This window comes from Dromaius novaehollandiae, chromosome 1, assembly GCF_036370855.1.
Source record: "Dromaius novaehollandiae isolate bDroNov1 chromosome 1, bDroNov1.hap1, whole genome shotgun sequence".
NCBI lineage: Eukaryota > Metazoa > Chordata > Aves > Casuariiformes > Dromaiidae > Dromaius > Dromaius novaehollandiae.
The window spans coordinates 4,900,371-4,914,829 of record NC_088098.1 but is presented as its reverse complement, the minus strand read 5'-3'; the positions used below and the strand labels follow the sequence as shown (position 1 = coordinate 4,914,829).

General features: G+C 47.9%; 2 protein-coding genes across 3 annotated transcripts in view; one reads left to right on the top strand and one right to left on the bottom strand.

Annotated features, from left to right (window-relative positions):
- Nucleotides 1–3,484, top strand: part of DMTF1 (cyclin D binding myb like transcription factor 1) — a 31,299-nt gene extending 27,815 nt beyond the window's left edge. Inside the window, exons 16-17 of one of the 2 annotated variants that reach the window (XM_064504879.1) lie at nucleotides 1,077–1,224; nucleotides 2,132–3,484. In XM_064504879.1, the coding sequence (XP_064360949.1) occupies nucleotides 1,077–1,224; nucleotides 2,132–2,241 (258 nt within the window). In that variant the 3' untranslated portion in view covers nucleotides 2,242–3,484. The other variant, XM_064504885.1, reaches the window with a different exon arrangement.
- TMEM243 (transmembrane protein 243) lies at nucleotides 3,312–13,972 on the bottom strand. The gene is made up of 4 exons (XM_064504894.1): nucleotides 13,821–13,972; nucleotides 6,912–6,962; nucleotides 5,335–5,439; nucleotides 3,312–3,980 (listed from the first exon to the last, which is right to left on the bottom strand). Exons 1-4 carry the CDS (start codon nucleotides 13,896–13,898, stop codon nucleotides 3,858–3,860), a joined length of 357 nt encoding a protein of 118 aa, XP_064360964.1. The 5' UTR covers nucleotides 13,899–13,972; the 3' UTR covers nucleotides 3,312–3,857.
- Nucleotides 13,973–14,459: the final 487 nt, after the last annotated feature.

The window sequence follows — 14,459 nt, the reverse complement described above, 5'->3', positions numbered from 1 at the left end:
GCAGCACAGCTAATGAATTTCTGCTCTTCAGCAGCACTGGAGAAACGTAATGTTACCACACAGCTGTCTTTACAAAAACTACACTGTGAAACTATGTAGATAAACAAGTCTTCCTAAAACTGCCTGGAACTTCAAGATTGTCCTGAACAGAGAGGGCTGTTCTAACATTTCCCCCTCCCTCTGAAAACTGCCTTCACCCTGCCAGCTGCAGTTGCTAGCATTCCGCATCAGTGATTCCTGATGCATGAACAAACCTTAAGCATTATACACATGCAAACTGGAATCCAGATATCTGTGCCTGTTTTGGCAGTATTAGCTAAGATGTCTTTTCACTGCATTCCCAGAACCAGGAGTCCACAGGAGTGTGCTATGGCACTGAGTAAGCCAGATGTATTACTCCCTTTTCAGCACTACCAGAGCCTGGGAAGAGGAGGCAGCAGCAACTAGGAAAAAACAGGGACACTGACAACTTGAACCTGGAGGGAATCAGTGTCCTGCTAATTTTCTGACATAATAAGGTTCAGCTAAAGAAGTTTGGAGCCACTCTACAGAGTTAAAATTGGTCTTTTGAGCTGTAAGTCCAGTAGTTAAAACTTAACAGAGAAGCAGGAGTTGTGAAACTAAAATATTAAGTTCAGGTAAGCAGTAAATAATAAATAGCAATTGTGGAGCTGTTAAGTACTATAAAGGTATTGCTTCAGTATCTCAGAATAAATCTATCTAAATAGCATGTAAAGGAAAAGATTAATTATTCCTTTTTATAGACAGAATATTTTACTTAAAAATGAATGTTTTATCACCACTTTGCAGCCTCTCCTTTCCTCTTCACGTGCCTTTATGCTGCTCACAGGGTAGAGTTCCTCTCATCTCATTTTTAGCTGCCTACACTAGGATGAAACATGCCATGGAAGTGTTGGGTAACTACCTCAGATGTTGGCACGTCAATTTAATGAGATACAATTCATCCAGGAAGTCTGTTGCTAATTATGGAGTATGGCTGGCCAAAGCAGGTTTTCCTGTCTATGCTACCAAGAATACACCTTTCACGTCCTGTCCTTCTGTTTTCCATTGTGCAGGACCTGGGTTCCCCAACAATAGAAGAACAAGTTGATCAGCCTACAATAGATGATGAGACTGTCCTTATTGTTCCTTCTTCCCATGGTTTTATTCAGACATCGGATGATATAGACAACGAATCAGTCTTGCCCCTGACAACCCTAACAGGTAGGATGGTTCCTTTATATAGCTGGTGCTGTAGGCAGGATTCTTCAATTCAGTGTGGCAGTTCTGAGTTCCTGTAGACACCACTTTATAGATTCTTGCTTTCTCTTAAATTGCTTTCCATGTAATTATTATACTTATCTTTCTGTTTATATATAACATCATATATAATGTTAATATATATTTACAAAGTTAATATATAACTTTGTAAGCAAGTTGATTACCCCACTTACTTAAATAGAAGAAAATCAGTCTGAATCCAGCTTAGCCTCATGGGAAAAGCACTAGAACAGCAGCAGCTTCTTAACTGAGCGGCTTCCCTCATCCTGGAGCCTTGAATTAGTACACATAGGCTAATGAGTAACTCTCTGTTTAATGTGCATTTCCTCATGGCTGGTGCTTCAATCAAATTTGTTTCTGATCTGAGAGAAGACCAAAGGCGTCTGAAGTGCAATTGCTTGCTTGTTATCTTAGATGGTGAAAGGCTGGGTTACTGGGGGTATGTTTGCACAGCACTCATCTGAAAGGGTTTTTTAGCTTGTGCAACACTTCTCAAGTGCCAAGAGTCAGCCCAGACTTGGAAGCAGCATAGATCTATTCTTCCAGTGCCGCACCTAAATAAATACTCCTTTACGGAGGAAGGATCTCACTGCAGAGCCGTCTGAGGGTCAGCATTGGGCCATAGCTAGTAAGACCTACTGGATCCAAACTTAAATCACACAGGTTGCATCTATATTACTCAAGGCTTATCTTGAAACTGGTAATTGAGAACTGACTAGCTCATGTAATGTTGCTTAAAATTGGTTCAAAGCTCAGGCTGAGTTTTCTGTCTTGTCAAAAGTATGCATTTTATATATTGTTTCAACAGCACAGTAAATAATGAGTCCTAATGTACTGCATCTCTTGGCAGATCCTATCCTACAGCATCATGGAGATGGGTCACACATTATTGGCTCATCACTGGGCAGTCCTGATTCAGAAGATTCAAAGGATGTTGAAGATTTAGTGAGCTGTCACTGAGAAGCAGTAAATTGTGTCCATTTTTCTATTGACCATGTTCGCATTGTGAAATTAGTAACAACTTTGTGCCACATTTCCAAAGAAAGCAGTCAGTCCATGTCTTTAAACCAAGATTTACCGTTTGAAAGGACTACAGTGCACTTTTTCTGCTCAGGCTATTTACCTCACTTGGAAAGGGTTACAGAGCAGCCAACCGAAGCCCAGTTTACTACTTTTCAGCCAAGGTGTTTGAGTTTTAAAGAATCTCTGTTGCAGTGCTCACTGCTAGGATCCACGTGGTCAATTTTGATCAGACTTGTTATTAGTGTGCTGAACTGCATATCTTGAAAACTGGACAGAAGCCAAGGATTGTGGACCGTAGCCTCTTAGTGCCGCAGCAAGAATTAGTTTGCACATGTTTCATGAAGAATGGGTGAGGATTTCTGCACTTACTGACTCTTGTAACATATGGAGTAAGAGACTGTTACATTTCAGGAAGAAATGTATTCCATCAGAGACTTCAGGGAGCATGGGCAGCCTCATAAAGAAATGGTCTGTATTCCCATCTCATCTGGTTTGTCAGTACTTCTGCACCGGAGGACTCAACTCACAGATGCGTATGGGGTTTTCCTGCTCTGCTTGTTCCTGAAGAGTCCATTGCTGGCAGTGGATACAGTTCAGAAACAACAGTTGTGAAAAGTCTTTTTTTTTTTTTTTTCTTTCGTCACTACAGCAAGCTGAATAAAAAGGGAAGGTCTATGAGAAAGGGAAACTACTGGGACCCACCAGCATCGCCCAAAAGCTTGTAACTTTGGAAGGTTTTTAGCAAATAAGATAGAAACGTGTGTCCGTCTCGCTGTTTACATTACACTACCAGCCACCTCTCTAGAGGTGAATTATGCAGCAAGTTACTAGATGGGGGATGGTGTGGAGGTGGCCTAGTCTTGGAGAAATAGCTCTGGGAGGACTCGGGCATAGGGCCCTAAGGCAAAGGAAATGAATTAATCCCTACATTCAAGGGCTGAAACAGACACTAGGCTGAGCAGCGTGTTAGCTAGGGTTTGGGAGAAAAAACTATAGAAACTAAAGACTCATGTATAAATTATTTTATTTATTTCTGTAATTAGCTCTTCATAATCAGAGTTGGTCTTTTTCAGTCTGTGGTTTTGTTAATGTGAAAAATAAGTTGTAGTTTCAAATGGTTGCCTAGGGAACAGAAATAATTGTATATTCAGTTTAAACAAAATAAAGAGTATTTGTCTTATGTAACTGTAAGATGCCATTTATTTATACTGCTACAGATCCTTGCAGGGCTGCAGTTTATTTTTACAGTAATAAAAAAATGCATTTTTTTCCAAAATGAAAAAGCTTGTGCCATTCTGAAACATTGGTACAACTGGAATGTTCATTAAGTGCAACAGTAGCTCTTCAAAAAAAAGCAGAATGTCATGTCTTATGGCAATAATTCTCCCCAACAAGAGGGACATTACATATACATTTACATGAAAATCATGTACTGGTTTATCCTTGCACAACCCACTTCTCTCCTCTCAGGCACTATCCTCCGTTAAGTTTCTCAGGTAGAGCTGAGAGCAGTCTGATACAGTAGCATCATTGCTGGGTATTCCCAATGTCAGTCATTTACCCACTTCATGGAAGTACAGGTTGGCACATATACATAACATGACAATAGAAAATAATATGTAGTAAATTAAGTTCCTGAATTTAGGTTCCAGGTCTCCTTGTCGATACCAGTAGATCTAGAAGAGAGAATGAGTTTGTATTACTTAAAAAGGATAGGTATTTCTTCTGAGGCAACACTCTACAGTAACCAGACCAGCAACTTGTAGAGCTTACCCCCCCCCCCAACAGCCCTGCTTAATCTGCCTAGAGAAGATTATTAGGCATAGCAATCAGTAAAGTTCCTTAAAAATTAAGGAATACCAGCTGTGCTTTCTTAGCAGGCTTGTGGAATATACCAACAAGACTGCAGCAAGGTGTTTCCCCTCAAAACACAGCTGGTTTGCCCTGGTACTAGGTTAAGCATGAAGACATGGGTGATCTTGTCAGCTGTATTAGTGACTTGTTTTTCAGCACCCAAATGTGGCTGTGTCCATACAGGTGAGGACAAAGGCAGGGTTTTGCACTACACAGTCTGTCACGGGTTGTGTAGGGGCTGCCAACCAGAGAACCAGAATCACTGGCACCAACTAGGCAACACAGAGCAAGGTCCCATCTTACACAGGAGTGAGCTGCAAGGATCTCAGTGCAGTGACCTTGCCACAAAACATTTGCAGGAAGAAGACCACTCAGGGTCTGAAAGAATATGGCAGAGGAATGAGCCAGTTTGACTTGCCACCACATTTTCCAACGCTTGAGATCAACTTTTTCAGGACACTAGAGCGGTTCAGCAGAGAACCTCTGCTTTTGTGTTATTCTGTGATTAATGTTTTCTCGCTTCACCTCAACCTAGTACCCTGATGAAATGTCACCTGCTGTCATTTCCCTGGGCTCCATAGCTCAGGGACTTCTGCAAGCGTGAGGCTGGCCCCACCACTTCAAGTCTTTTGACCCACCACTGGTCTTCTGCAGGACAAGTCATCTCTACATTTCCCTATCTCATTGCTCTGCTGTCCAGTTTCCTTTCTCAAAACTTTGGTGGGTCAATCATGGTGATGTCTTGCACCTGCAAGAGATGCTATATTTAATTGCTCTCACAGGGTCTTTGGTCATTTGCACCTGGTCACATTGCACAAAAGGAGAACAAAGACATTTGCAGTTGACTACTTTCAGCTGGCAGCTCATGATTCCTCAGCCAGGAAAGGGAAGAGTAGAATTAGTGAGCGAAATCAGGGACAAACTTTCACAAACAGGGTGTTTCACATAAATTTATGGACAGTAAGCCAGAGAGCCATAAGGAGGACTGTCAGATTTTTGTATGCTGGAAAGCTTTTTTAGGACAGTGTGTGTGTGTGTATATATATGTGTGTATATGTATATGTATTAAAAAAAAAAGGAAAAAAAGGAAAAGGAACCATGTAAGCAGGTTTTTATTACTATTCCAGACACAGTCACACACTCAAAAGATTGCACAGTAAAGGTGGCGGTACTTACAAGTATGCCAGCAGAAATGCAACACAAGGAGATGCAGAAAGCAAAAAATATATTCACAGGTTTTGGAGGTAGTTGCGGGAAGACAAAAGCACTGATTAGAGTGACCTGTGTGGAGGAAACCAAAGAAACACTTTGATCTCTCCTACCCTTGTACAGAGCCACACACACACCCACACACCCCCGCCGCCCACTCTCCGGTGCCCAACATGCAACCCCAGCAGCCCTGGGCAGGACGTGTGACAGTCTGAGCAGTTGCAGGGGCCAGAGGCACCTACCACCAAATTTAGTGGATGACGTTTAACTCTCAAAATGTGAAGAAGTAGAGCAAAATGTAAGATACTAGGGGAAAAGGACTTTGTCAAAACTGCAAACTCAGGGGAAAAAAAACAATTAAAGCTTTGTTACCAATCTAAAGAGTCTTGTTTCTGGCAACTGTTCTCCAAACACCCAGAAAACCATGCTAATTTGTCCAAAAAATATATTTTTCTACTTCATCTTTTCATGTCAAAGATCCTACCAGTGAGGATCTACGATGAAAGGCTGCTCAGAAGATCAAATGTGATGACCCAAATTCGAAGCTGCCTTTTAACTAGGCTATAGGGAGAGCAAATGTATTACTTGAATGTGTGCAGTCATACCTGGCTTCTGAAATTCTTCTAATGGGCAGTTTTATACAGTCCCCAGTCTTTATGGCCATGCTCTCTGCTATCCCTCACCAATCCTGTGACATGTGTGTGTTGCCCGCTGTTCTCGACAGCAGCACACGAGTCTACATTGACCATGTACAAGTAGCGCTTCAGACGAGCTTGCCAATGGACAGCCGGATTCCCTGAATCTTTGCTCTCCCTAACACGTCCCTATGTCGCGGCTCTCAAAAGCTGCTGCTACCACCAAGTGCTGCAAAACTGAAAATCTCCATCTACGATGGCGGTGCTTGTCTTCAAAGCTGGGGGAAAGTATAGTTTGAGACGAAGTGGCAAGGGACTTAGGAAAAAGCTCATATATAGATCTATACTTAAACAGAAGGAAAGAGAAGTAAACCAGCTCTCCTGGGTTATAAACACTTTGTCCAGGAAAGGTCTCAGTACCGAGGTACAGCACGGACATAAGCTCAGGTCCTCACCTGCTGACAGTCTTGCAGTGTGATCAGCCCCACAACGTCACACTGGCTAAAACAGATCAGTTGTGTTACACCCAGCCATAAGCATTTAATTAAAAAATTCACTCAAAAATTCAAGGATGAATTTGCTAGGAGCACAACCAGCAATGGTTGAATGGACTCATCTCACTCAGTCTTATCTTCTGCTGAAAAGTACAATCATCTGCCCAGGAGCTTGGGGCATTTCATTGTAAAGAAAACAGCTACATCTTAAAAACCAGAAGATGGCTTGAAGAAAGGTATTCTCCCCCTATTGTCAAAGAGTTTCAAATGACAAATAGGCCAGTGACCATCGGAGCCCCAAACTCCACCCTGTTTAGTTAGCAGAAGTTTTGCTGTCCCATAATAGGAGGATCTCTGGTTTTGCCCTTGTCATCTGAGGAGACAAGAAACGCAGGACATGATGTGGGATACTTACTACAAGCAGCAAGGACGTTAGGCCACCAACAACTAAATTGATGATTCTGTCCTGCAGAAGAGAGAAGAGAATTATACATAGGCCTTGCAAAAAAACCCATAAAACAGACCAGTGAACCTGCAACATCTAGAGGACCAAGTAAATCAGGACCCGCGTTACACAAGGCACAGGCACGCCAAGCAGCAGCAACTCAACTCTTCCGAAATAAGCTCTGCCGCAAAGCCAAGTTTCCCTTCTGCTACCTCCACAGACCTTGTAGAGGTTGGGCTGGCTAAATCAGACCTGGCGCCCCTTGTGCAGCAGGAACAGGTTTTAGCCTGCAATTGTCTTTTTGACTACTTCTGGATCAACTGCTTCTGAATCAAGTGAGGTCTCACTTGGTGCCGGCCACACAAGACACCGACCTGGCCCAGAATCACACTCCAGATACGGCCCATGTCACAGCAGGGATGGGAGGGGGCCACAATACACCACGGCATGACCAAGGAGCCCTGGAAATGGTCAGCGAGAGGCACATATGGACAGGCTCTCCAGAAGAACGGGAAGCGATCCAGGGCCCCTGCTGCCCAGCAGGACCCTCCACCACTGCCCCCGAGGCACGCAAGGACGCAGAAGGACCGCGGACTTCCAGGACCCGGCCATCGCTTTTCTTTCGAGCAATCTGCCCAATTTTCCCCAATCTGTGAATCAGTTCAGGATCCAAGCGCAGAGAATTGCACCCAGACCACGGGCAAAAGCCCGAGAAAGCTGGGACAGCGGCTGCAGCGCGGGAGGGCAGCCGGGGCAACCCGGTCCCCTTCCACCGCGTGGGCCACTAACCAGGGCCAGAAGGGTTAAGCTCAGCAAGGTCGCGATTAAGGTATTGACCACGATCCAGCAGACGTGCGAGCGACTGTAAAGAGAGTTTCTTTACACTCCTGTGGCTGTTTTAACCCCAACAAATATTTATTCTGCATGCGAGCACACAAACCCGTCACACCGTAAGAGCATTTTAATCCCCCAGCAGTAGTCCACATCAAAGCTTTATCGTAAGGAGGGCGGCTGAGAGTTTGGGTCTTCCTAACAACACTGTTTCTGCAGGACCTCCAGCAAAACGACTTAGGCAAAAAGAAAATATTCCCAAATTGCTAGGATACCTGCGTCTTAGTGGAGAGTCTCACCCGAGACTGTTCGCTGCCCAAATAAAACACTAGAAAAACAGGTAGAGCAGAAGAGCTGTGCGGTGACACACGGCTTCCCCCTGCCGAACTCGCACCCTTTTCCCCCTCGCGGCTTTTCGTCCAGGCAGCCCCAGGCCCAGGAGGACGCCGTGCGCTCGGCTCCTGCCCGCAGACCCTGGCCAGGGTGGTTTCAGGGAGGCAGCCTGCGCTCGGGCTCAGGTCCTCGGCGATGAAAGAGGTGGCGAGGGCTCAGCAGCTGGGCTACTCGCCTCCTCTTCGCGCCCCGGGGAGGAAGGGTCGGAAAAGCAGGATGAGAGCAGGGGAGAGGAAGCCGAGCTGCCGCCGCAGAGCAGAAATGGCCAAACATCCTACAAAACCAACCGAGTACACGTGCAACCACAGCACGGCCTCCCCGGACGCGCCGGGAGGGATGGAGGCAGGATCACACGTGGAGAGGTTGTATCGCAGGTAACAGCACGTATCGTTAGGTTTCTCCTCATTAACTCAAGATTTGGGGGCACCAATTCCCCCCAGCTTCACCCTGGGCGCCAAAACGGTCCAGAAATGCCCCCGGCAGGATGAAGTATTGGAGGATCTGGAGATTAGAGCAACTGATCCTGAAATCCCAGGATGGGCACCCTGAGCCGAGGCTGCGTTCCCCGGGCAGCTTAGCCCAGCAAAAAGGTTAAAAATACCTAAGCAGCAGCCGAGACGGCTAAGGGGATTGGGGCCGACGCAGCCTTCACCTGCCCGAGGACGCAACACCGCCCAGGGAGCAGCCTGCAGCCACGCTGAAACGCACCGAAACGGGCAGCGAGGAGCAGGATTTCCTACAAGCGCTGCGAAAAAACCGCAGGGACCGGCAGCGCCCCAAGCCGCCTGGCTCCAGAGCCAGGCCCAGGTCAAGGAGGGACGCCCGCAGACCGGGGTGCCTTGGATTCAGCACGGCTGATCCGGGCAGGACCTTCTCGAGGATTACTGTGCACTTCCTTATTACTGTAACTGCTACCATAAAAAGAAAAAAAAGAAAAAAAACCCATGCAAGCCCGCAGCCCACACCAGCAGGCGCTGCTGGAAGGTCACCTGTGCAGCATAAGCCCTTTGCACACGGAAGCTAACTTAGGATATAGTTTCATAGCACCTGAGCCACCCACGGAGCTCCCTGATCCCCAGGGAGCAGTGAACTGTGCCAGACAACCAAGGAGAGAGGTCCCTCTCCAGCTGCTCCTGAGGGGGGAGACGGGATCAAGAAGGCACCAAGCTGGGCAGAGTCCAGGATCCTTTGGGATCTGGTTGAGATGGCCTTGAGCAATGGGGAAACCGAGGCAGGACTGCCACCTTTGGCAGCACGGACCACACCTTGCACACGGCAGCGACAGCTTTACTCTTTTCACCCAGCAGAAGCGATGCTGCGAACCCAAAGCCGAGCAGTTCTGCCAGGAGGGAGGGGACAGACTTGCTTCCCCAGAGGGTGGACAACTGCGGGTTACCTCGCTATAGCTCTGGAGATGATGGAGGGGACATTTTCATATGTCACACCAGCAACTCTACAGCAATCAGCAGTAATCGCAGTGAGACCCCAGGCCGTTGCAGTCACAAGGGGTGTATTAATTTATTGCCAAATTAAGCTACGTGGAACGACAGACAACATCATGTGTGTGTGTGTGTATATATATATATATATATGTACATATATATATATACACGTTATACACCGGATGAGCCATGTGCACAGCCTCACTGGCCAGGATCCCAGCTGCAAAACAAGAGGAATTCCCGTTACGTCCTCAACAGTTCTTCACTCCCGTCTTGGGCTCAGCCTCTCTTTTTATTGCATTTTGCTTCCAAACTACGGTAATTAGCACCCACCCGGCTATATTTAAATGTTCTTGTCACGGAAGAATCCAAGTGGCTTCTACTTTTAACTTTGTTTTCTTGAGAAACCCTGCGTCTGCGATGCTTTGCCTCTTACGTGTCACATCGTCGCTGGTGCTTTTGTTTTGCGCTGTCTCACACCTAGCTTTTGGCAGCGTTGCATCCACAGTAACCAAGGCTGAATCTACACCTCTTTGCACTGATAGCGACGGCATTGCACGGCACAGACTCCTGCACCACAGCCCAGCCGAAGGCAGCAGGGAGCAGGGAACCAGGGGACGGCATGTCTTTGAGGCACAAGTCCCTGAAGCCTGTGGGAAGGTGGTGGGGAGAAATATCGAGGCAGAGAGAAGTCCTTTTTCTCCCTTCTGCAGTAGCTATACCATTTTTGCTAGAGGTCCTAGAAAGGCACACACAAAAGAAGAGGGCTCAGGCTGAACGGTTACACTTGGCCCACCTAAACTTCCCAAACTTCTGCTGTAAGATCTCCAGGATCTATCCAACCAGCTAGCCCAAAAACGCTCCTCTCACGGTTCTGATCCTCTCATACCACCATGGAGCAGCATCCATCTCCCTAGCTCTGACAAAGCCATTTGATCCATCCGTTTCTATGCAAAATCCTCCTGCCAAGGTCCCTTTCCTAGCTGGCACTGTGCTTATGCATTCCTCTACTGCATTTCCTTCCTCTGTCACAAAAAAAAAAAAAAAAAGAAAGAAAAAGAAAAGCCACATATCTTCATTTCAAGGCTAGCTATCCCCCCTTCCCTAGGACTCTGCCATTCAGCATTGAAAGGCAGCTCCAGACCAGGCCAACTCAAGACATGAGCCTCCATCACCCACTTGCCAAAACTTTTACCAGCACCACCACGCATTCCCGCAAGACACCTGCCTGCAAAGCTGTTAGACATCTTTCTTCCAAAGAAGACATCTCTGCAAAGCTGTCAGACATCTTCCTTCTTCCTAAAACTTTTCTTACAAATAAAGGGAGATCAAGTAGTTAAGCTAGCAGGATGCCAGGATAGCTACCTACCAGACCAGCCAAACCTCCTCTGCCTCTACATCCATCTCTAGTCTCTGGCCATGTACTTTGGGCTTAAGAACTTTCGCCCTAGTACATCCTGATGAATTGGCACCGAAGGCTGAACTCTGGCCCGGCCACCTGGGGAAGCCACAGCTTGCAGAAGGCAGCTACGTGGGACATGGTCTCAGCGAGAGGAAGCCCGATACCAACCGAGCACAGCCACAGCAAGTGGCCAGCAGACACCACGCAGGTTTTCCTCCTGTGTTTCACTGCAGCCTTGTGCTCTTCCACGCAGCTCATGCCAAGCAGGAAGGACTCTGCCTTGCCTTGGCCATCCCTTGCAGATACTTAAAAGCAGAGTTTTCTGCCAGATGGCAAGGACGCCTACACTCCAGCTCTCCTTAGGAGACGAGGACGCACACGTGCACACACTCACGGCTCAGCAGGGACAGGTCACCCAGTCAGGTGAGAGTAATGATGGACATCTCTGCAACAGGGAAGGACAGAGCGGACATAGCAGCTTGCTGCGAGCGCTCGATTCCCCTGCAAAATGCCCAGGAGTTCTGGCAGCAGCAAGTAAGAGCTTGGCTCCCTACCTGGAAAAGCAGCAACCACTTTCAGCTGTGGGTAGGACAGCCAGCACCTTCCGTGTGACTTGGGGGATTAACTACAACTGGAGACCTCTCCTGTCCAGAAGGTACCGCATGGAAAAGAGTTAGGTAGCTCTCGGAACAACACTGAGGCTACCTCCAGGCACTACCCAGGAGACACTTCTGCTTGGACACACGTCTTCCTGATCCAGGTAGCAGCAAAGGGCAATAAATTACACAGAAGGTACCTTCAGAAACACTGGACACCAGAGGATCCTACAGAGTCCGGATGGAGCTCCCCCGTTTCTCTCTCTCTTTCAACCTCGGTCATTTGAGATTTGGGGTCTTTCCCTCCCGAACCTCATCCTCCACAAGGCTTCCCAAAGTCTCTGACCGAGGACCATCCACCAGGAACCCTGCCCAGGACACAGCTCCAGCAAACCCCTCTCCACGCCCAGAGCTCGCCATTGGGACAGGACCTCGCTGATGGGCGAGAGCTGGGGCCGGGGGAGACAGCCACGCACAGGGTTTCACCTCCGCGTGCCGGCACGCCCTCCCAATGCTTGCAGCGCCTGAGCCCTACGTTGTGAGGAGAGTTTCGAAACGGCAAGTAGCAACAAAACCGTGTTTGTCCATCACTTACCATCCCCGTAGAGGTCCAAAGCACCTGGACAGGGATCCCACCCCAGCCTGGATGCCTCCTCATATCCCATATCATTCTTTTTTTCCCCTCAAAATTTGGCTGCTGGCTCGTACACAGTAACGCCAGCAACATTTTTACAACAAAACCAGAAGCACTGAGCTAACATCTAAACGAGAAAAACCTCAGAGGTCTTCCCTAACCCAAGCGATAAGCAAATACTGAACGCAGGGAAGTGCTACCTTCTTTTTTCTTTCGTTCCTAGAGAGAAAGACTCCATGGAGTTGGGACGCCGGGACCAGCGCGAGCATCGTCTCCACTGCGACGTCGCGCCCCGCCAGCCTTTCCCACCGCCAGCCCATGCGGGGGTCCAACCTCAGCATCTCGCTCAACCCGAAACGGTCCGCGTTCGGCACACTTTCACGAGCACGTGCCCTAGAGCTCATCGCTCGCTTTGAAAACCCAAAACCCACTATCATTTTAGAAGTGCTCCCAAGTATCTGGGCAGGCGGGATGACCGATCTTACGGACATCTGTGAATTATCTCAGTCAGCTTCCACCTGCATCTTTCCAAATACATACACACAGGTGTGTAAACGTGTATATATATATATATATATATGCACAAATATATATGTGTCCGTATATTTATACACACACATAGAGATATACACGTGCATGCAGATATATATCGATTACTTCCCCCAAAGCCCTACCAAGGGACAAAACCCAGACTACATCTGCCTTCACCTGTCGGAACCGGCTGCACCCCCCCCCCGCCGTGTCCGTCTGTCCGTCCTGCCAGCCGCGACCGACCCCTCCCCAAGCAAGCCCACCGAGGAGCCGCCATCGTGAGAAAAATACTGTTTTTATTAAAAACAATAATAATTTAATTATTTTAATAATAATGATCAATTGCCGTGAAGGCATCCGCAGCAGCAATTCCCCCCCCCCCCCAGCTCCGGGGGGGCACCCCTAAAACCGGGGGGACGCGGGGGGGCGTCCTGCCTCGCCAGAGGGCCGGCGTGGGGGGGGGGTGTCCCAATTTTTTGAGGTTTTGGGGGGCTTTTTTATTTTTTTCTCTTTATTGCGGGGGGATCATTTTGGGGGGGGGGAGTTTTTGCGTTTTAATTTTGTTGCTTGAGCAGGGTTTTTTTGTTGTTGTTTGCAGGGTGTCATTTTTCAGGGGGGGGATTGTGTTTATTTTGGCTTGGGAGGAACTCGGTTTGTTTCGGGGAGTCCTTTTTATTTGGGGTATTTGCGGGGGGATCCTTTTTATTCATTTGTTGGGGGGTCTTTCCGTGTATTTATCTGGCCCCCCCCCCCGGGAATTTGGGGGAGGGGGTTATTCCGGGGCAGGCTTTGAGGGGGGTCTTTTTTTAACCGGGTGCGGGGTTATTGTTGGGGAGGGGGGCTTTGCCGTATTTTCTTTGGACGATTAGATTTATTTAATTATTATTTTCCTCTTGGGTGGCTTTGGCGGGGGGGGGGGGGGGAGGCTGTTGGCGGGATCCTTTTTTTTCCCCCCTTTCTTTTTAGGATGTTATTTTCTTCTCCTTTCCACCCCCCCCCCCGCCACCCCCCCGCCGCGATCCGCGCCGGCGGCCCCGCGGCCGCCCCTACCCGCGCCGAGGTCTCGCCGAAGAGCGGCCGGTTGTCGAGCGCGCCGGTGCCGTAGCTGCGGGCGGCGAAGCCCTCCATGGCGGCGGCGGCGGCGGGGGGCGCTCAGGCCGCCGGCGGGGAGCCCGCGGGGGCCGCGCCCTCATGCTGCGCCCCGCGCGGCCCCGGCCCCGGCCCGGCCCCGCCGCCGCCCGCGGCCCGGCCTCCGCCGTCAGCCGCCGCCCGGCGCCGCGATCCCGCCGGTGCCGCGATCCCGCCGGCCCCGCTCCGGGCGGAGCGCGCCTGGGCGGAGCGCGCCGGCACCAGCCTTCCCCGCCGCGGCGCGGCTGCCTGCGGAAAAGCCCCCGCTGGCCGTGTTATTTTTATCTTTTATTTTTTATTTTTATTTCTTTATCATTTTTTATTTTTATTTTTATTTCTTTATTATTTTTTATTTTTATTTCTTTTTTATTTTTATTTTTATTTATTATTTTTATTTTTTATTTTTATTTCTTTATTTTTTATTTTTATTTCTTTTTTATTTTTATTTTTTATTTATTATTTTTATTTTTTATTTTTATTTCTTTTTCATTTTTATTTTTATTTTTTGTATTTCTTATTATTTTTATTTTATTCTTTTTATTTTCCTTATTTTTATTTTTA